General features: G+C 47.9%; 3 protein-coding genes across 4 annotated transcripts in view; all 3 read left to right on the forward strand.

Annotated features, from left to right (window-relative positions):
* Positions 1 to 84: 84 nt before the first annotated feature.
* Positions 85 to 577, forward strand: LOC118588943 (histone H2A type 3). The gene has a single exon (XM_036195659.1). It carries the CDS (start codon positions 131 to 133, stop codon positions 521 to 523), a length of 393 nt encoding a protein of 130 aa, XP_036051552.1. The 5' UTR covers positions 85 to 130; the 3' UTR covers positions 524 to 577.
* Positions 561 to 22,081, forward strand: part of Trim17 (tripartite motif containing 17) — a 25,984-nt gene continuing 4,463 nt past the window's right edge. Inside the window, exons 1-3 of one of the 2 annotated variants that reach the window (XM_036195657.1) lie at positions 561 to 623; positions 19,235 to 19,668; positions 21,097 to 21,192. In XM_036195657.1, the coding sequence (XP_036051550.1) occupies positions 19,240 to 19,668; positions 21,097 to 21,192 (525 nt within the window). In that variant the 5' untranslated portion in view covers positions 561 to 623; positions 19,235 to 19,239. Of the gene's footprint in view, positions 624 to 17,897; positions 18,020 to 19,234; positions 19,669 to 21,096; positions 21,193 to 22,081 lie in introns of those variants that run through there. The other variant, XM_036195656.1, reaches the window with a different exon arrangement.
* Positions 752 to 12,260, forward strand: LOC118588942 (histone H3.1). Its single transcript, XM_036195658.1, has 2 exons — positions 752 to 806; positions 11,048 to 12,260. The coding sequence occupies exon 2, from the start codon at positions 11,256 to 11,258 to the stop codon at positions 11,664 to 11,666; it is 411 nt and encodes a 136-aa protein (XP_036051551.1). The 5' UTR covers positions 752 to 806; positions 11,048 to 11,255; the 3' UTR covers positions 11,667 to 12,260.

Raw genomic sequence — 22,081 nt, forward strand, 5'->3', positions numbered from 1 at the left:
GTGATGCCGTCCAATAGAAAGGCGCAGTCTAGCCTCCCTCCTGATCATATATAAGAGCTTGCTGGCTCTTTCGGCGTCGTTATCGTCAGCTTTTTCTCTGGTTTGTGTTCTTTCTGATCATCGGTTGAAGATGTCTGGTCGTGGCAAGCAGGGCGGCAAAGCTCGCGCAAAAGCGAAATCCCGCTCGTCCCGGGCCGGGCTGCAGTTCCCCGTGGGCCGTGTGCACCGTCTCCTCCGTAAGGGCAACTACTCGGAGCGGGTGGGCGCCGGCGCCCCGGTGTACCTGGCAGCCGTGCTGGAGTACCTGACCGCCGAGATCCTGGAGCTGGCTGGCAACGCGGCCCGCGACAACAAGAAGACGCGCATCATCCCGCGCCACCTGCAGCTGGCCATCCGCAACGACGAGGAGCTCAACAAGCTGCTGGGCCGCGTCACCATCGCGCAGGGCGGTGTCCTGCCCAACATCCAGGCGGTGCTGCTGCCCAAGAAGACCGAGAGCCACCACAAGGCCAAGGGCAAGTGAGGCCCTACTGGTCGTTAGTGCTAGTTAACGGACACCAAAGGCTCTTTTCAGAGCCACCCACAACCTCAGAGAGAGAGCTGTACCCTGAACCTGTCGCCAGGTACTGGCCGGGGCTGGGAATCCCGACCCCTTCCATGGATGCGAGCATCCGCGCTCGGCGCCTGGGGCGTTCACGGCCGAGGCCAACGGCTTCCATCTGCAGTTGGCCTGAGCTTGGTTTGCAGGCGCTGGCTGGCGGTTTGTCCCCACCACTGTCCGTGTTAGGCGCTCGGTTTCCGTGAAGGTTCGTGCTTGGTTCCGTAGGAGTTAGCATAAGGCTCTCATAGGCAGGAGCGAATTGAAACGCTTAGAGTAACACCGGAAACATTCGAATGAGGATCTAATCAGGTTTAGATTTCCGAAAGTGTCCGAGAGGAGGTGTTTCAAATTGACTTGTTTATAGACTGTGTGTGTGGCGACTGGTAAAGGGAACAGCTCGAAGTTTTCTGGTTTCTTTTGTGGGAGACCGGGAGCGACCCAGCAGTGCTGCCCCAGCCTGCTTACGCTGGATCACAGATGGGCATGGTCCTGCAGGCGCTTGGAACTGGCCAAACAATCGGATCCACTTAAGTGGCTTAATCTTGAACAATAATTGGTCGGTTTTGGTAAAACTAGGTTTGGGTACAGCAGTGCCTTCTAATGAATGAATTTAAAGGAAAGCATTATTAGTGTCATATTAAGTAAAATGTGTTTCTTTTTTAAGAGAGAATTGTGAATTCCACAGGCAGTATAAAGAACGGCTGGAGATCCAGATCAAATAAATGGGAACAGGCACGTTCATCACCACCAGTGGGAAAGGGAGAGTTGAGGGCGATTAAATGAGTTATAATAATACTTTAAAACGCCAGAGTCATAAGTGTGCCCCCTTTCCTGTTAACTGTGCTATTCTCTTTTTAAATTTTAACAATGCTACACAGAGAAACCCTGTCTCAAAAAAAAAAAAAAATTTAACAATGCAGGACAGCAAGACAATTACGTAATTATTATATAAATTATATATACCTTATCAAAACTGGGTCTGTTCAAGCCTGGGCTCCTCAGACACCGTCTGTAATTACAAATCTATTTATAAAATATCAACTTCTTAAAAAGCTATTTGCCAGGGGCTGGAGGGATGGCTCAGAGGTTAAGAGCACTGACTGAACTCGGAGGTCCTGAGTTCAATTCCCAGCACCCACATGGTGGCTCACAACCACCTGTAATGAGACCTAGTTCCCTCTTCTGGCCTGCAGTCATACATAATAAATAAATAAATCTTTAAAAAGCTATTTGCCAAAGAATAAGCAATTTCCTTAACTGTGAGTCTCGACCATGCAATAGACACAAAAACTGCATATAGGTTATACAGTCTGCTAATGAGTGTCCTCAGTAAAAGTCCAAGGATTGGACCTCAAGATCTCCCTCCTGTTTAGCTGTAGTTTGTATGTATTCATAGATCATTGTAGTTCCTTAATCTCTTGAGTGGCAGTTCAGCTCTTTAGGAGTTGGGTGGAACTATTTAATGGTGTTATGGAGGCACTGTGGAAGGAGGTGTACTGGGATAGCTTCTCTACCTCTAAGGCTCCTGTCAAATGGACAACAACCACCCAAAAGGTATATTTAATTTTCAATAGGTAAAATGTAATACAAAGATGTAGCTTGTCTACTGCTCAGGGTTATGTGGCCAGTGAATAATTAGAGCACAGATTCGGAATGTGTCTACAATATTACAGAAAGTTCCACTGAAACAGTTCTGACCTAAGATCTGGTCATCTGGATTACCATTTCCAGAAATGTGAAGTCCCTACCAGTAGCAGCTACCTTGAGAGAATGTTCACTGGATTAAGCAAGCACCACATGGCCCATGCCTAGTAGATGCCCAATAAAATGAAATGAAAATATACATCTAACAGAAGCTACACAGATGCAGTAACAGTATCCTTTATACAGTCTAAAAGGGAACCCAAATATCCATCAGCTGATGAATAGATTCACAAAACTGGTTTGTCCTCATAATGGACGATTAGTCAATGAAAGAATGAAGTGCTGATTCATGCACAACGTGAATGAATCTCGATGTCCAGAACAGGCACCATCAAACAATAGCTGTCGGAGCTGAAAGGGGAGAGAATAACAGTACACAACTGCCTTGTGTGGTCATGGAAGATACAGGTGATGCTCACAACATATGAAATGTGCTAAATGTCCCAAAACTGCTCACACAGAAATGGTTCATCATATCTTGTAAATCTCACCTAAGTTTTAAGAAACTTGGAGTGTGTGCCAAAAAAGAGGGCAGAGAGGGGCTGGAGAGATGGCAAAGCGATTTGATCTGTGGGCATGAAGACCTGGATTTTATTCCCAGAACCCATGCAATGCAGGGCCAGGTAAGCGCTTGACTAATTCCAGTGCCTCTAAAGAGACAGGAGAGACCCTGGGAGCTCACAGGTCAGCTAGCTTGGTGTACACAACAGCTAGCAAAGCTACCCTGCCTCAAGGGGGAACTAGAGAACAATACCTGAGATGGTCCTCAGACCTCCACACATGAGGCACATGTTTGCCTGCACTCGTGTACATACACACATTCATACATGCACATGTGCGCACATACACACACAGATGGGAGGGGTGACAGAAAGAAGACTGATGTGCTCCAGCGCTTGCTTTCTAGAATAACACTGGCCCACCTCAGGTAAAAGGAGGTCGAACTCAGGTACCACAGCTGCTGTCATCAGAGACCACGGGGAAAGGCAAGTATGGGCTCAATCCTGATCCTGCAGCAGCTCTGAGCAAAAGCCTTGGCAGTTCACCTTGTCAGGTTCTGCCCACATGCATGTTGTGTGGAAGCATGGAGGTCTTTTCCTGGACTGCTGTATCTCTAAACACATGCCTGTATTAGAATTCTTTCAGCCACTCTCCATGTGTCCCTATGCACTGCTGTTTACTGAAGACAAGAAAAAGAGATCCAGGGTTCCAGAAGAATGTAGCTTGAGCCAACCTCGGAAATCTCTCCAGCGTTTGCTGTGTGTGGTAGCTCCCCACCTATCCCTTTAGCATCCTCTGTTCCTCTTCTGGGTGTAGGTCTTTCCTCCAGCCCCTGTCCCACATTTAGTCTCTATTCCATGGGACCATTTCTTGCAGGTTCATCCATATGTCCAATAATCTTCTACATCAAAAAATTAAAAATAGACCTAGTATATGGTACATCTCTCCAACTCCTGGGCGTCTGTCCAAAGGAAATTAAATCCGTATGTGGAAGAGACTTATGTACTGAAATACTCACTGTGGTACTGTCAACAGCTAAGACATGGAACTAACCTAAAGGTCTACAAAGGAACAAATGTATCTTTTAAAAATGTGGTATACACACAGATTAAATACTACATAAGCTTAAAAACAGTTTAATTTGTTATCATGTGGATGAACCTAGCGGACACTACAGTATCCCTCAGCATCCACAGATGATTGGCTCCATGCCCCCCAAGGCTGGTACCAAAATCTATGGGTACCCAGGATCCTTACATACAAAGCCATAGTACCTGCTAATAACCTACAAATGTCTTCAGAGTAAATTATGCCAACATAACTCGTAGTACAGAATGCAACGTAAGTGTAGGGTAGTTGTGCTGGGCTGGTCAAGAATCATTATCAAAAGCTCCATGCATGTTCAGTAGAGATGACTCAAGAGAGGGAAGCTGGAGAGCCAGGAAAGGTCAACTGGAGAACCAGCAGGGGTCAGCTGGGAAATCATCCAAGCTTCTCTAGCAGGTTAATGGCTTAGTCCAAGGACCACAGAGGCTGCAGGTTTCCATACCGTCCCTCAAACTATGCTCTGGGGTTCATAACAAGTGCGAGGCCAATTGGACTCAGGCTGTGTAGACAGCTCTTCTTACCACCCAAAACCATGGTGCCCACAAGCCCACACCTCTTCCCCAAGCTGCATGCTTACAGCACCTGCTTGGTAGTCCCACCTGCTAAAGGCAGCCCACCCTCACCCTGTAAACAGATCCAACACACACTGGTGACTCAACTCAGAAAAACAGACAAAATAAGCCTGTTTTGAGTATGCTTGAATTGCTATGACAAAAATATACACAGAGAAGTGAGATAATTGGATCAATTAAGTTAAAATGCAACCTACAGAATGAGGAACAGTATTTTCTTCCCATACATTTGATCAGAGATTAATATCAAAATAGCAAAGCTCTACGATTCAATAACAACTCAAATTTTAAATAGGCAAAGGACCTGAATAGGAATTTCTATAAAGACACACATGACGGTTGACATCGTTACAGTCACTGAACAATCAGACAACAGTGAGGTATCGCCTCATTCCTATTAGGATGGCTGTCAAATGTATGTATGTATGTATGTATGTATGTATGTATGTATGTATGTAATGTAGGTAGGTAGGTAGGTAGGTAGGTAGGTAGGTATATGCCTCCTCTCCCTTCCAGGACTCTCATTCGCTTATAGTCCTTCACATCGCCCTATTCCAGCTAGGCGATAACTGCAATGTTGTAGCCAGCTCACCACCTCACAGTTTACTATCCTCAACTAGCTGACATGGACACAGAAGGGGGCAGAGAGGCACATTTGTGTCTACGTTCACATCCACGTGTTGAGTATGCCCTGCACATAGTGTTGGATAAGTATTTGATAAAGTTAATTTAAAACAAAGGACTCCTTCCGGGTCTAGTCAGTGATGTAGAGAAGGAAAGAAACTGAGCTCCCATAGTAAGCTAAACGGAAATGAGAGGGCAGTGTCCACCGCCAAGCTCCCGCCCCCATGTTCCACCTCCATCCCCACCTTCTACCCCTAACTCTGCAAACTAAACCTCCATTTGATCCTTTCCCACAAGGCCATTGGTGCGGCTTGGGTTCTGATTGGGAGCAATTTGACAGGAAAAGGAAACTACGGGCCCTAGAAAGCTCCTTGCTAGATACTAAGATGCTGCTCTGCAGGTGCACGCAGCCTTGCATAGCGCGACTTCTCTCTGGGTAGCTCAGCTCAGACTTGTTGGAATGGAAAAAACAGATTTAAGATTAAGGCCGTGGGGCTGGTGGGTGCCGCGCCCAGCTTGGGAACCACCCCGGGTGACAGCTGCATAGAGTTTGGCCTTCGGGAGGTCTGGGTGCCGGAGTGTAGGAGTGTGTGCGCCAGGGCTCAGGGAAGGTTTCCGGCGGCTTCTGGTGGGCGCCTTGGCTCTGGGTGCTGGAAAAGCGACGCGCTTTGCAGGCTTCGGCTCCTGAGTCTGGCCTTGCTCAAGGGCGTTTTCCGATTGGTCAGTCCGAAAGCTCCGGCTGATCGCATTGGCTGCCCGAGAAGCGGCCGCTTGGAGGATGCTCCGCCGCTTCCCTGTAGCCCTCGGGCTTTCAAACACTGTATGTCGCTGATGTCTCACAAGGTCGTGTATTCCCAGAGGCAAGAGCTGCCGTTTGTCTTTCTGAAAGTGAAGCCATTTTTTTCCCATGTCACTGTGAACCGGACGCCAATGGACGACCAGCAACGTCCCCTTCCTCGGGATGGTGCAGCGCCAACCCGCGGCCGCACCCCGAACACCCGGCTCTTGCTTCCCTGCCTTGGCATCGACTCTCTGTGTTTAAACTGCACATACATGTTTAGAAACAATGCACCATGACTGTCACTGCGTTCCTTTAAAAAAAAAAAAAAAAAAAAAAAAAAAATCCGTAAAAATGCAAGTTTGATTTCTTATCTTTTTCTCGACTCACGATCGGAGCTATGTGGACATGGTCTGAGTGACCATTATCATCATTTCTTGATGCCCAGATTGTGACATTGTGGCCTGTGGGAGACCCTTAAGTCTAGCCCATCCTTGAAAGTATTTGCTTCAGAAATCTTTTTTTTTTTTTCAGATCCAAATGTGTTTTATTTTGTTTGAAAAAGGGTCTTTTCAATGTAGCCTAAGCTAGCCTCAAAACTGTTATCCCGATTCAGGCCCTGAGTGCTGAAATTGTAAGCATGGACCACCCTGCCCTGCTATCCCTAGGTATTGAAGTCGGTTCTTTCTTTCCTTTTAGAGTAGCATATGTTAACTGTGTATAGTAATGGTTGTCATTTCCATAATTTCATACCTGTATATGATGTTCTTTGTTCACACCAGCTCTTCCCTTTTCCCTGATCCCTCTGGTCACCTTCCATCATAAATATGCACCCCCCAACTTTCACATCTGTAAAATTACCTAGCTTCCACATACTAGAGAATCCATACCAGGCCTTTCTTTCTGGATCTGGCTTATTTGGCTTAACATAATAATCCTGAGTTCTATCCATTTTTCCAGGAAATAACAATTTATTTTTCATTTTTCTCATTTATTTTTTTCTATTTCTCCCCTCCCCTTCTCAAGCAGTGTCTCACTATGTGGCTCTGACTAGCCTCAACCACACAGAGATCCCGCTGGAATTAAATGTGTGTACCACCACACCAGCCATATTTCATTGTTACTGGCAGAACAAAGTATTCCCTTGAGTATCTATACCATGTTTTCTTTAACCAGATAGGTTAGTTTTCTTAACTACTTGGCTGAGAGGGCAAAGGTTAGGGCTATGGTCTGCATGTGTCCCCAGATTCACACACTGAAATGAAATATGGGGCCTTAAGGAGGCCATTAGTCAGGTGAGAGTCCTTAAGGAAGGTCTCGAGGTATAGGTTCTCACTCTTCAAATAAAGGCCCTAGAGGCTGCTATCTACGGCCACCACCAGACATCAAATCTATCTGCCTGTGCCTTAGCTTTGCCTTTCCCAGCCCTCAGAATTGTGAGAAATGGGTCTCTGATGTTATAAATTACCCAGTCCACATAATTTAGTAACTTGTGATTGTATGTGTAATTAAAATTTACTATGTATTTTGTTTTGGCCCATAGACCTGGATTATAATTACTAGAACCTTAAAAAAAAAAAAAAAAAAAACTAGCTGGGCGGTGGTGGCACACACCTGTAATCTTAGCACTCAGGAGGCAGAGGCAGGTGGATCTTTATGAGTTCGAGGCCAGCCTGGTCTACAGAGCGAGATCCAGGAAAGGTACCAAAACTACACAGAGAAACCCTGTCTCAGGGAGGAAAAAAAAAAAAAAAAAGAAAAGAAAAGAAAAAAGAAAAAAAAACTAAGCAACAAAAACCATAAGCATATGTTTTTAAGGTACTTGGTCTTTTTTCCTTGATTCTCGAAGCTGGACTTTCGGTCAGATTCAGAACTATAGTCCTTTGTGTGCTGGGGTGCTTTAGGCCTCAGAAATTCTCTCTCCATCCCCTTTTCCTTTCCTGTTCCCGTGCATGCTCCCCTTTTTATTTTTTGTTTTTTAAACTAACCCTTTCCCTTCTGTAAGCAGGCCCCAGAAACTGGGATCTCTTTCTCAAGCAGGTCACAGAACCCAAGAATACCCTCTAATCCTCCCCTGCTTTTCTGCCTTGGAGCTGGCCATACAGACTTTCTCAACCTACCTTATTGGATGATCACAACCCACACCCCAAGTTTCAGTGGAGTGTCTGCTCCACAGAGAGACCAAGAGGAATTTGAAGAGACAGGCCTGGCCAGGCTTAGCCGGTACATCCACTTCGGATCATCACCTTTGTGTTCTGACAGTTGTGCACGCTTTAATCATAGCTGTGCAGCAAACGCTCCATGAAAACCCAAAGACTGGTTTGGGAGCTGCTGGACAGAGGCTTGGTGTAATGTCCCCAAGGTGAAGAACTCTCACACACCAGGAGGGAAGTGCCAGGTGTGGCACCACTGAGATAGAAACTCCAGTGCTTAGGACCCACCAGCCACTTGTATCTTTTAAATTAGTCTTTGCACCCAAGCCAGGTGGTGGCGGGGGCGGCATACGCCTTTAATCCCAGTCAGTACAAGGAAGGCCTCTGCCTTCTCTAAGTTAGAGGCTAGCCTGGTCTACAGAACAAGTTCCAGGACAGCCAGGGCTACATAGAGAAACCTTGTCTCATACAAGCAAACAAAAAACAAAACAAAAGTCTGCAAACAAACAAACAAGAACCAGTATCAGTATTTCCCTGAGTTCTGTGAAAACTCAAATAAACGCTTCTTAATGGTCAAATCAGTCGCTACAAGAATTATCCCAAGAGACTAATAGGAAGTACGTCATTTCCTCATAAACTTCAGGGGCCAGTCACAGCTTTCCTTTCTGTTGCTGACAACTGGGTGCAGACTTTGGGGCATGAGTTGACCCTGCCCTGCTCTTCTGAGCATAAGCCACATCCCACAATTAAACCCTCCTGAGTGCAGATTGTGTTGAAAAGTTCATTAGCATGAGACCTGTTTCATGAATTACATTCAAATTGTGGTGTAGACAAATCTGACATCTGACAGGATTAAAGAGTGTATTTCAATAAGGATCAGCTCCACTGTCTAAGGTAGCTGTGGCATTTCGTCCAGTCAGAACACAAATACAGACCAGCCATAGCTTCCTGGTACCAGGATGAAGCCAGCGTATTTGAAGGAAAGTGACCTTTTACCACAAGGAACTTTGTAAACATGACTCATCATATTTGACAGTGTGGTGGTTTCAATGAAAATGGTCCCCATAGGCTCATAGGGAGTAGCATTATTTGAAAGGATTAGGACAGGGCCTTGTTGGGAGAAGTGTGTCACTGGGGGTGGGCTTTGAGGTTTCAAATGCTCAAGCCAGGCCCAGTGTCTGTCTCTCCTCCTGCTGCCTGCAGATCCAGTATCTGTAAGCCAGCCCCAATGAAATGTTTTCCATCATGAGAGTGGCTCAGTGTTTAAGAGCACTTACTGTTCTAGAGGACCTAGGTTACTTCCTGCCCCATGCCAGGTGGCTCACAAAATTGTGCACATAAACCCAAGCAGGCATACATACAATTCAATAAATAAAACTTTTAAAATTAATAAAACTTCTCTAACATAACTAAAATTATTCTTGCTGGTACTAGACAGTTATAAACAGTAATCTCTGAATAAGAATTAGTCATTTCTCATTGTGACAGAAAAAAAAAAAAAAAAAGGTAGCTTACCAACAAAAACCCCAGTATCACATTTCCCAAATAAGGGAGTCAGAGCTTCTGGAACCTTTAACATGTTACTCTGTGGGCAAGGATGACTTTGAATTCCTGATTTGGCTCCTTTAACTCCCAAATTCGGGATTACAGATAGGTGTCAACATGCACAGCTTTCCGGTGATCGTTTTGAATGAGAGCTGGAGGTTGTGTGTGGATCAGCTAAAGCGTAAAAGTAGAAGTTGTTTTGTTTCTGGTTCTGGGAAAGTGTGGGGCAAGTAGGAGGTGCTTTCCTGGCAAAGTGGGATGAACGCTGTCTCAGGGACAGGAATTAAGGGCTGTTCTAGGAGGTTGTCTAGTAACTGCTCTATTACTGTAAGGCGACACTATGGCCAAGATAATGAAGAAAAGGAAGCATTTAATTGGGGGCTGGCTTACAATTGCAGAGGGTGAGGGAGGCAGGGAGGCCAGCAGGGGGCTGCCTCAGTAGAGCTTGCTTTCCTACATCCTGATCGGCAGGCAGGAGGCAGAGGAAGCAGGAATTGGACTAGTGTGGGTTTTGGAAACCTCAAAACCCCACCTCCTCATCCCCCCCCCCCCATCCTCGACACACCTCCTCTAAAGTCCACACCTCCTAATCCTTCCTAAACCGGTTAGAGAGGACAAAGCGTTTAAAGAGCCTCTGAGAGCTGTTCTCATGCAAACCACCGCAAGGGGCTTTAAGGGAAGAGAGGAATTGGTCCAAAGTTAGGACAGGGGCTACAAAACAAAAAGACCACATCTGCTGAGACTGATCAGTGAGAGCTAGAAGTTCAGCTAATTGCTGGCGTAACAAAGTTGGGAACCTGTGGAGCTTGTGTCTAGCCTTTGTCACGGGCCAGCAAGGACACAGCAGGGGCATTTTTTAAATTTTAAAATGTTTTTTAGTTTTAAAATATTAATTTTAAAGTATTTTTAATTTTAAGATATTTTAATGCTAAAATAATGCAGAAATATTTTTAATTTAAAATACTTTAAAATTAAAATTAATTTTTTTTTCCGGAGCTGAGGACCGAACCCAGGGCCTTGCACTTGCTAGGCAAGCGCTTTACCACTGAGCTAAAGCCCCAACCCTAAAACATTAATGTTAAAGTATTTGTGTGTGTATTGGCGTTTTGCTTGCATGTATGCATGCATGTGTACCACTTGCATGCCTGGTGCCAGCAGAAGAGGGTTGTCGGATCCCAGGAAGGGAGCCATCACATGGGTACTGAGTATTGAACCGTGGTCCTCTGGAAGAACAGATAGTTCGCTTCACTGCTGAGCCACCTCTAGCTCCGCACCCGGGAAGTCCTTAAACCTCGACTATTTTTCTAATATCCCAGGACTCAGGAAAAGTATGCCTTGGTGCTATATATAAGAAGCATGCAGAGGTTCTAGAAGATTCTGACTTAGCAGCTGAGGCAGGGTTGTTAAAAACAAAAACAAAACTAAATTTTCTGTAATCTGTGCTGCTCTCCTACCCTGACAGTCTCAACTAACATCTCTGGAGGCAACACCACCCGGAGAGAATATAAGGGGCAGGCTGTAAAGAGGTACGCTCATAGACCAATCAGAGTGCAGCATTCGATCATGCCACCTGGTGGGCAGCCAATAGGAATGCAGCGGGCTCTATAAAAGCGGTGCTCACAAGCTGTTTTGCGCCCTTGAGGAGCAGGGAAGGAAGGCGCTTCAGCGGGATGGCACGCACCAAGCAGACCGCGCGGAAGTCGACGGGAGGCAAGGCTCCACGCAAGCAGTTGGCCACGAAGGTGGCTCGCAAGAGTGCACCGGCCACTGGTGGCGTGAAGAAGCCGCACCGGTACCACCCTGGTACGGTGGCGCTGCGTGAGATCCGCCGCTACCAGAAGTCGACTGAGTTGCTGATCCGCAAGCTGCCATTCCAGCGCTTGGTGCGTGAGATCGCCCAGGATTTCAAGACGGACCTGCGCTTCCAGAGCTCTGCCGTGATGGCGCTGCAGGAGGCCTGCGAGTCCTACCTCGTGGGGCTCTTCGAAGACACCAACCTGTGCGCCATCCACGCCAAGCGGGTGACCATCATGCCGAAGGACATCCAGCTGGCTCGTCGCATCCGCGGAGAGCGGGCTTAGACCCCACAGGCTCCTGATCCTTGCGTTGCCACCAACCCAAAGGCTCTTTTCAGAGCCACCCACTAAGTCTGAAGAAGTGGTTGTAACCTTCCAGATCCGGTCTCTTGCGCCCTTGGTGTGCGGACAGCGGGCAGGTTGGCTGGAATCGGCTTAGCTGCGAACCCTTACCTGTTAACCTGCTTGGTCTGCAGTTCTGTCCCCAGTTTAACTAGTCCTTCGCTTAAAAGGTGTAGTAGCCTGAACATGGTAACACAAGGTTGTGGTGGGAACTGAGTTCAGCTTCCACAGGCGGCAGATACACTGCCACAACTATGGTGTGTGTTTGCATGGTGTGCTGACTGGAAGTCTGCATTAACTCATCCAGTTGTGTTAACCACGCATTATTAGAAGTCCAGCAAACTGCGCTTTGGATGACTTACTTGGTTTAAGAGGCTGGCTACTCCTTTGTGTCAAAAGTTAGCCTTTCTCTTGTGATGGAAAGCACAGTAAACTTCGTGCTTTATTAAACTCTAGTCTGTGTTAACTTTGCCTGTCTGTTAGCACGGCTAAGAAAAAAGTTTCCAGGGACACATCCAGAGGATCCTGTGTTGTATAGACTCCAAATTTCCGTTTAGGGGAGGGAAGTCCAGCTATTGTGTTGACTGAGCCTAAGTGGTAAGCAATAGGAACCTCTAGTCCAGAAGTCCAAGAGGGTCTTTTGCCCTGGGATTTTATTCTCTGGGTGTCACTAGCCTTGATTTCTCATATGCCCAGTACTGTGTAACAGGCTTCTGAATCATACAAAGGGCTGATGGTGTCCTGGAGATGATAGGCATCTGAAAACTAACCAGGTTGCGCAGAACTCAAACTGGGAAGAACCTAATTGAACTGCATAGTGGAGGACTGAGGGGGAAATAGCGTGAATATATATGACTGTGAGGTTAATACAAAAAAAAACCTACTCCTGCTATGTAGTGGGATCACTTATTAATGTCTTTGTTAAATACATAACCAAGGACTAGTGTTGGGAATATGATTATGCTCCATTTTGTGGCCCATTGATTTCAAGGTGCTTAGTGTTAAGACCTGCGCTATGCTTTGGCATTGATGGTAAAAAGTACTCCTAGCAAAGGGTCTGCATGAGATGTTAGTATGCAACTGAAGAGTTCTGAAGCTCATTAGGTCTCATTTACTCAAAACTTAAAGGTACCATGCAATTTAGTTTTCGGTACTGGAAAACGTATAAATTTTAAAATGTGAGTTAATGGCTGATGATCCCTGGAGAGCCATCCAAAAAGTTTAGAATGCTCAGGGACAGCTGTCCCTTTCTCTCAAATCAGTTGTAAACCTAATGCTATTTAACATATGTATATATGTAGTTTGGAGCTGAGGAGGGTACAGTGCTTGCTACTTAAGCATGGAGCCCTGATTTTGATTCCCAGATCCCAGATAAAAAGCCACATGCTGGGGACACAGAGCCCTGGGGCTTGATGCCCATCAGCTTAGCCCATTTGACAAATGGAAGTCCAGTTAGAGACCCTGCCAAAAAAGAAAGATAAAGTGGGGGTTATACAGATGGCTTGGCTATTAAGATGCTTGCTGCTCTTCCAAAGCACTAGAGTATGTGTCCTAACACCCATATAGGGTGGCTCATAATTGCCTGTAACTCCAGCTCTAGCATATTCAACACCGTCCTCTGGCCTCTGAAAGCACTCACATGCATGTACACAAGTGCACATGCAAACAATAATAAAATAAAAGTTAAAAGGTGCAAGGCTCCCATGGAACAATATCCAATGTAGGCTTCTAAATTCCACGTTTTCTAAATTCACCAACACATAAAAATAAAATACATAAATAAGTACATGTGTGTGTACACGTGTGCGTGCACGCGTGCTTGTTCTCTCTCTCTCTCTCTCTCTCTCTCTATATATATATATATATATATATATATATATATATATAGGTAGATAGATAGATAGATAGATAGATAGATAGATAGATAGATATAAAGTTACTTTTTTTCTGATTTGTGAGCCCCATGCTGTCAGGCAGTCATAGAAGGATTCTGCTGGGTCTGAGGTGGACCTGGGGCTCTAGGAATGGAACTGCCCATTGACTAAGGCACAACTGGAAGTTTCTAGAACTTTAGTAGAATAGCAGAAAGAATCTTGGAACTCCTTGTGAGCTTTACCCTCTAGCCAACCCCACCACCCCTACTGTTTAGTGGCAGGCTTCCCCAGAGCACACACAGTTGATCCCCAAGGACCATCTGCATAAAATACTTCCTCTGGACCTGGTCAGATGTCACAGTCCAGCTTGGGCTGCCATGAAAAGTCACTTGAGATGTGGTACCCAGGACATACTGGACACTCAGTGTTCCCCTGCCTTTGGGAGTCTTCAGGGGCTGAACTCAACATTCACATGGTAAAGACCTGACTCCCATCACCTTAGAATATGACTGTATCTGTACACAGGAACTTTAAAGACTTTAAAGGTAATTGAGATAATTAAAGTTGTTGGGATGATCTGAGACCAAAGTGAGAGGTATCTTTGTAAGAGATCAGGACACAGACACACAAAGGACCCTGTGAGGACCAAGAGAAGATGAAACTTCAAACAAAATCCTGGTCTTTAAAAAAAATGTCTATGACTTAATCTCCCACACAATCCCCTCGCATAAGCACAGCTGGTGTGGTTTAATGGTAGAACGTAGCGCGAATTCTAATTGGTCTTAATGATAAAAGCCCAGAGTCAGATATATCGGGGTAAATGCAGAAAGACGAGAGACAAAGAAGAAGCCACAGCCACTTCCGACCTTGCCAACTCCTCAGCCTGAAAGAGGCCGAGCTCCCGTCTCCACCGCCTTACATTCCTCTCTCCACCCCGCCATGTCACTTCCTGTTTCCTCCTCCCTGACCGACTAGCTTTTTTATTGTTACACAATTCATACCTTTAGCAAGTCAGTTTCTACAACAAAACTTCTTATCTAAGCTCCCCAAAGAGACAATGACCATGCAAATTCCAAAAGTCTCAGGACATCTCAGTTTGCTGAGTCACAAAAGGCAAAACAAAGCTAGGTGCTAACTCTGGGCAATCAAACCAGATGCAGAATTCTGCAGGAATTCTCGCTGCCACAGTAGAACACTTGACTAGCCTGCGCCACGGTTCTGGGTTCAATCTCTATCTACCACATCCCCTCAAACAAACAAACAAAATAGCAGGAACACTTATTACTCTCCTTGCTCCACAGAGCACAGGGGAGGCCTTTTCGAATTCAAAACAAGAGAATCTACAGACTCTTGCTGTACCATAAAACTCTGGAGCCATTGGTCACGGGGGAAATGTCCTGCAGAGAAAGACAGACGATCACCAACTTGGGTAGGGAGGTGCTGGACTGGCCTCAGATCAGCCAGTTACTGGGGACCATGGCTACCCTGTTCCGGAGACCCCATTTTTAATGTATCCTATCTCAAGCAGATGTGTGGAAACAGACTCAGATCAGTTCTGTGGCTTGCTTGAGATGCACAGCGTGTCTAGAGTCAGGCAGAGAACACTGAAGTCCGATGCTTTTTCCTCCAACCTCCTGTAAGTTAATAACATAGAAGAAGACTCCAGAGAAAAAATTCCATGTGCTTGCAAATGGTGCCATGCAGGTTGGACCCCGGGTGTGTTATCTGGACCTGGTGTATCCTGTGCTGTATCAAGACAACCTCAGCAATTTCTGCCTTTTCTTCAAGCCCCTCTTCCTCTCTTGTCCAGGGGAAGCTCTAGAGTGGTCTGTGTGGCAGTCTCTCGTAAGAGCCCTTTCTACTTCTGGGGGGAACTCAGCCTACCCTTTTATTTTCTGTATGTTAGGCTGCAGTGGCATCTAGGACTTGCTGGGCCTTGATGGTCCTCTCCCCTGGGCTGCCCAACTCCTAGATAGGAAACAGGTCATTAGGACTTGGTATTTTATATACAAACCATTTATGTTGAGCTGGTTAAGAGCACTTGCTGCTCTTGCAGAAGACCTGAGTTCAGTTCCCAGTGCTCATATCATGGGGCAGCTCACAACTACCTGGAACTCCAGCTCCAGGGGCTCCACATCTGGCCTCCTTGGGCAATGCACTCATATGTGTGTGTGTGTATGTTTATCTCCATATACATACATTATAGAAAGGATGTACTCATGTCTTAAGCTTTATTGTGATAATTGCTACAAGGGAACTTTTTTCCAAAGGTACGCTGTGCTTAAATATGTCAAAAAATAAACCCGCTTTGGGGACAGACTCCCGAAGTTTGAACCAGCCCAGCTAAGTCGTGCTGAACTGGGTTTCCTTCTTGCCTCTCATAGTTCATTTTCCTGCAGCCACAGAGTTTGCAGCAGCCCACGTGCATACACAGAATTAAAAATAAATCTTAAAAACAAAACCACACCTGTTGTCACCCAGTTTCCGCTGCTGTGACAGAATGCCTGAGGTAATCACCTCCAAAGGCGGAAAATTTATTTTGGATCATGATTTTAGAGGTTTCAGCATGGCTGACTATTGCTTTGGGGCTCGTGGTGACACTGTCCCCCATGAGCATGTGACAGGAGGTCACTCCGTGGAGGCAGAGAGAGGAGACAAAGTGGTTACCATTCTAATCCCCTTCCCGGACGCACCCAGATGTTCTAACAGCCTTCCACAAGACTCCACTTCCTGAAGCCTCTACCACGTCTTAATAGTGCCACACCACGGTGGCAAGGCCCTCAATACATGGCATTTTAGAGGACATCTCAGGACAATCATAACTAGTACACGTGGTGTAGTGTGTAATACAGATCACACTGCTAAGTTAGTTATCACGTGTTGTTTGTATTTGCCAGAGCTGGCTCTCTTCAAGTGTCCGCTAAGACTCCATGCCACAGGCTAGCCCCTCATCCTGGGACAGGGAGAAAGGAGAGCAAAGAACCCAGGGCATTAAAACACTGTGAGGACAGCTAGAGGAAAAGCTATTTCCAGCAGAGGTTACTGTTTATCCCATGGCATAAAAATTCCAGCGGCGGTGGACTGGCAAGTGGCTCAGGAGGTAAAGAAGCTTGTTGCCAAGTCTGCCGACCTTTGTTTGAGCCCCAGGACCTACACGGGAGGAGAGAACCAATCCTGCAAGTATTATATTTTAATGACCACCACACGTGTGTGCCGTGGCACTCACCACCCCCCGCCCCACATAAACAAATCTAATTTTAAAAGAAAAGTTTAAAATGCCTATAGTGTAAACTGCTATGCCAGAAAAGCCTCTGAGTCAGGAACTTCAGTAGTTAGTGAGATCAGCAAGATACTATCTATGCAGTTGACGTGGGGAATGGGGGCTGGGAGGGTGACAGGGTGGTGGGGTGGAGGGTGATGGGGTGGTGGGGTGGAGGGTGACAGGGTGGTGGGGTGGAGGGTGACAGGGTGGTGGGGTGGAGGGTGATGGGCACCTAGGCCATCGGCAGAAGGCAGGGCTCAGCACCAGGCACCCATGCCTACTCTCCTGTACACATCTGCCGGGGAGGAGACCGCGCAGGGTACATGCCAGCCCAGCCAGCTCTGGGAAAGCCGCTCTACACCTATAGCCACCCTCTCCACAGAGAGCCAGGCTGTCTCGCCTTGGGGATGCTCAGCCTTCCAGGGAGCTAATCCCTGCCTGTTCGTTCTCCTTTACCGCAGTTCCTCCCGCCTCAGCTTTATCTGGCCAGTTTCTCAGTTGGACTGAGGCCCCAAGCATGCCGGGCCACTGGGTCAAAGCCACCCTGACAACCCATTTGGGGGTGCCCACCTGGAGAAGCTGGGGCAGGAGCCCGGCAGGGGTTTCAGGGCAACAGCTCGTGCTACACAAGCCAGACATTCTCACAAACAAAATCCTGCCAGCGCTGGCAGGAACCTTCCCTACCTTCCAGCGGCACAGCTGCTAACCTAGCAACTCCAACCGCAGGCCCAGGCCCTGTCCTTAACCCCCAACTACTTCTCTTTTGGTTTTTTGACACAGGGTTTCCTCTACGTAACCCTGGCTGTTCTGGAGCTCCTATAGGCCTGAAGGCTGGCCTCAAACTCAGAGATCCACCTGCCTCAGCCTCCCGGAGTGCTGGGATTATAGGCGCGCACGATCCGGGCCAGGCTTTCGGGTGGCCCCCTTTCTGTCCCCGCCCCTTTCTCGCTGGCCCCACCCCTCACCAGCGAGGCCCCGCCTCCCGCTTGGGTGGAGCAGCCTCAGCCCCGCCCCCGCGGCACCTTCGCGCGGCAACACGCCTGCGCGCGCTGACGCCACAAAGCCCCTGTGCCTCTCCCAGTACTGTGGCGCAAACCCAGCCTTTCCCCGAGGCGGCGCACCGGGCCCTGGCACCTGGCGCGGTGCAAAACTCCTTCCCTGTGAGTACTCTGCTGCGCCCCCCGGGCCGAGGCTCCGGGGCCCCTCGGGTCCTGGCTCGCAGTGCTCGTCTATCTCAGCCAGCCATCCTGTCCCCAGCAAAGGTCACCCTTGGAGCCGTGGGCTCCCGCTGTTGACCACGCTAACTACGGAGGCCTCCTAGATGAGCCCTCACTGACAAGGGGCTTTAGGTGACCAGGAGGAGCCTTGAGGTCCGCTCGCCTTCTTGCCCACACCCCACCCCATGCCCGCCCCATTCTGACCAGGTGGTCAGCGGGGCATCCCTCAGGGCTCTTGAGGGATGAGCCGATGCCCTGTGCTCTGCTCACAGAAAGTTGAGATGAAATTAACGTGGCAGCCACTCGACCGGAGGGTAGCACTGAGTAAACCTCACTTCTGAACTCTCAATAATGACACAGGATGGGACAATTCAGGGTCTCCACTGCCTGGGGTAGGACTCCAGGGGTGCCAGTGCATCCATTGTACGTGTGTTTATAAACGTGTGTGTGTGTGTGTGTGTGTGTGTGTGTGTGTGTGTGTGTCCTGTGTGCCTGTGCATATGTGTGTTCTATGTGCCTGCAGAGTGCATCCATGTTCACGTCTGTGCTTGCCACTGTAAGTGTGCTTGCACATGTTTTCTGTGTGGATATGTTCCTGTATAGTTTACAAACATGTTTACCGGTGTGCAAGCTTGTATGTACACGTGTGTCTACGTGTCTGCACATAGCCCCTGTATTTGTGTCTGCGTGTGTTCGTGTGTCCATGTGTCTGCACAGAGCCCCTCTGTGTGTTCTGTGTTGTGTCTTTTCTCCATTGCACCTTCACTGAAAGGAACTCTATTCCTTTCCGAGTCTCTGTGTTACCAGGGATTTGTTTACGACATTATTCTGACATCTGACTCTTACAGCGGCCCTAGCTCAGGGGTAGGGCTTGCCTGCAAACGCACAGCAGCTGGGGAGTCCCAGAAGGCATGGGAAGGAGCTTGCAGCTGAGCTGGCCTAGGGACCAAGTCCAGCTCAACAGTCAAGGTTCAGGGGTCCGGCTAGCATTTGTTCCGAGTGTCTTTGTGTCCCACAGCTTTTTGTCCTCATCGGTGAAAGAGCAAGATAGGAAGCATGCACAGTGCCCTGGGACCCAGGAGAGTTGGCCGGGGCAACAGTTGTGTGATTCTGCCTGCCAAGGGGTTACAGTGGAGACCTCGCCTTGTTTCTCCCCAGGAGCCATGGATGCGGTGGAACTTGCCAGAAGGTTGCAAGAGGAGGCCACATGTTCCATCTGCCTCGACTACTTCACTGATCCTGTGATGACTGCCTGTGGTCACAACTTCTGCAGAGAATGCATCCAGATGAGCTGGGAGAAAGGCAAGGGCAAGAAAGGGAAGAGGAAGCAGAAGAGCTCCTTCCCCTGCCCCGAGTGCAGGGAGATGTCCCCTCAGAGGAACCTGAGACCCAACCGCCTACTGACAAAGGTGGCCGAGATGGCCCGCCAGCACCCGGGGCTGCAGAAGCGAGACCTGTGCCAGGCACACCAAGAACCCCTTAAGCTGTTCTGCCAAGATGACAAGAGCCCCATTTGTGTGGTCTGCAGGGAGGCCCAAGAACACCGGCTGCATAGGGTGCTGCCTGTGGATGAGGCTGCAAGGGACTATAAGGTGAATGCAAGACCAGGGCCTCCACGTCCAGGAGGAGCCATGGTCAGCACTGGCCAAGTATGACCAGGGGCTAGTGATCCTGGTCGTGGGGGGTGGGGGGAGAGAGCCCTGTCAAGTTGGTCTCTACTCAAGGTGTGAGAAATGTAGAGCTTCACTTCAGTGCTCTCTGAGCACTGCTACTGAGAGAGGGAGAGGGAGAGAGGGACAGAGAGAGAGAGAGAGAGAGAGGAGAGAGAGTGGATGTGTGTGTGTGTGTGTGTGTGTGTGTGTGTGAGAGAGAGAGAGAGAGAGAGAGAGAGAGAGAGAGAGACCTGGGGAAATAGCCACAGTAGGAATGTAAGTAGGTTGGAGACCAAGCAACATGGAGGAAGTGTCCTTTGCCCCCAAGATAAAAATAGGTGTGTGACTGATCTTCATGTTCCCGGGGGGGGGGGGGGGGGGTCTATAGTAGCCATGCTTATTAATGAGCAATTTAATTAAGTGTATAGCAAGCAACACTATAAACAGTGAGTAGCAGACAGATGCAGTAGAGACATGTCAGATGCCATCAAATGCGTTTACAACGTCCAGTGCGGACAGTCGAGGGAGGAGCCTGATCAAGAGAGTCAAAGGCAACACGGTCAAATCTGGGACTTAGAAACACCAGCAGAACTGATTGGGGAAGTTGAGGCAGCCAGCTGGAACGTCTTTATTTGTTTTGTTTTGTTCTAACTGAGCTGTGTCTCCATGGATGTTTCTCATGACGGAACTTCTGGCTTCTCCTTTCCACTGGATGCATTTTTACATCACAGGGTAAACAGCAGTAACCCCTGTGGAAAGTGGCTTTGTTTTCTAGTTGTTCCCAAGGGCATATTTTTTATTCTGTGTCTATTTCGCTGGTTGTTTGTTTGTTTTCCCTGCTTGTCGCAGAGTTAGGGGACGAGCCAATCTGAGGACAGAGGCTTTCAAGAACATTTTGAGACAAACTGCCTGAGTGTAAAATGGATGTGGGGCAACCCTGCTTCCAAAGCCAGCTGTTCAGTGAGTTCAAACAGCACAGGACAATTTACTAATATAGTGTGTATTACAGTGATCTAACCTCCACACCCAGGTCAGGAAAGGCTCCTTTCCTGAACTTCTCATGGGCTCTAACTCAGGGCCTATGGCCTGGCTCGGCCACTGGAGTGGGAAGCTGGTACCTTTAGTCATCCATTTTTACTTCCTGACTGAAAATCATTTGCTCGTGTGTGTTGTGTTCTGAACGCCTCACTGCTGAATCGATTTGGTTTTTGCTTTGTTTTGTGTGTGTGTGTGGGGGGGGGGGGACTGTATGGTTCCCTGAGCTCCTGTAAGATGGTCTCTTGGACCACCAGTGCAGCCTGAGAGACCGCAGTCCAGACACAGACAGAGATGGGATTGTGGAACTGAGGACTGTGTTTGTGTATCCAGGTGAAGCTGGAGGAAGACATAAGGTATTTTCGGGAGGAGATGGTCAAGACAGAGTCACTACAAGCTAAGGAGGAACAGAGCTTAATTGAGTGGCAGGTAGGTGCCCCATGGCTGCCATGCACCCTGTGTGGCCATATCCATCCTCCTGCGTGACGGGAAGTGCCTTTCACGGTGGGAGGCTTCAGGGAGGAAAAACAATCCTGCGTTCTGCAGGTTAGGTAGCTGACCTGGGAATTAAGTCTACACAAGACAGGCAAGCAGGCTTTTAAAAGACGGTTTTAATGATGGTGAGGATGGGCCGCAAACAAAAAGTGAGCTTCAGGTGATGGAGCCTTCTGGAACACATGAAGTTCGTCAGAGGATAAAGTTACAACACATTAAAAGTTTTTGTTTGTAGACAGGGTCTCCATAAATTATTGAGGTCAGCCTTGAACTCATAGGCTTAAGTGATCCTCCTGCCTCAGCCTCCCAAATAGCTATGACAATAGGCGTGCACCACTACACCTAGCTAAATTTGGATTTTTTTTTTTGGCGGCGGGGGGGGGGGGGGGTTCAAGACAGGTTCTCTGTGTAGCTTTGCACCTTTCCTGGAACTCGCTTTGGAGACCAGGCTGGCCTCGAATTCAGAGATCCGCCTGGCTCTGCCTCCCGAGTGCTGGGATTAAAGGCGTGCGCCACCAACACCCGGCTCAGTTTTTTTTTTATTAATTATCTTCATTTCGCCTGCCTGTGTTTATGAAAAATGTGGGGCTGGGGATTTAGCTCAGTGGTAGAGCGCTTGCCTAGCCTGAAGCACAAGGCCCTGGGTTCGGTCCTCAGCTCTGGGGAAAAAAAAAAAAAAAGTGCATGCAGTTCTAGGCAAGACCAGAAGAGGGCATCGGACTGCCTGGAACCGAGTTAAAGATGAATGAATGTTAGCCACTGTTTGGGTGCCAGGAACCAAACCCTGGTCCTCTGGAAGAGCAGGCAGTGCCCTTAACTCCAG

The sequence above is a fragment of the Onychomys torridus genome, chromosome 8 (assembly GCF_903995425.1).
Source record: "Onychomys torridus chromosome 8, mOncTor1.1, whole genome shotgun sequence".
Taxonomy (NCBI): domain Eukaryota; kingdom Metazoa; phylum Chordata; class Mammalia; order Rodentia; family Cricetidae; genus Onychomys; species Onychomys torridus.

What these genes read in the sequence shown, in the direction of transcription:
- LOC118588943 (XM_036195659.1), top strand. Translation starts at nt 131, where the DNA reads ATGTCTGGTCGTGGCAAGCAGGGCGGCAAAGCTCGCGCAAAAGCGAAA.
- LOC118588942 (XM_036195658.1), top strand. Translation starts at nt 11,256, where the DNA reads ATGGCACGCACCAAGCAGACCGCGCGGAAGTCGACGGGAGGCAAGGCT.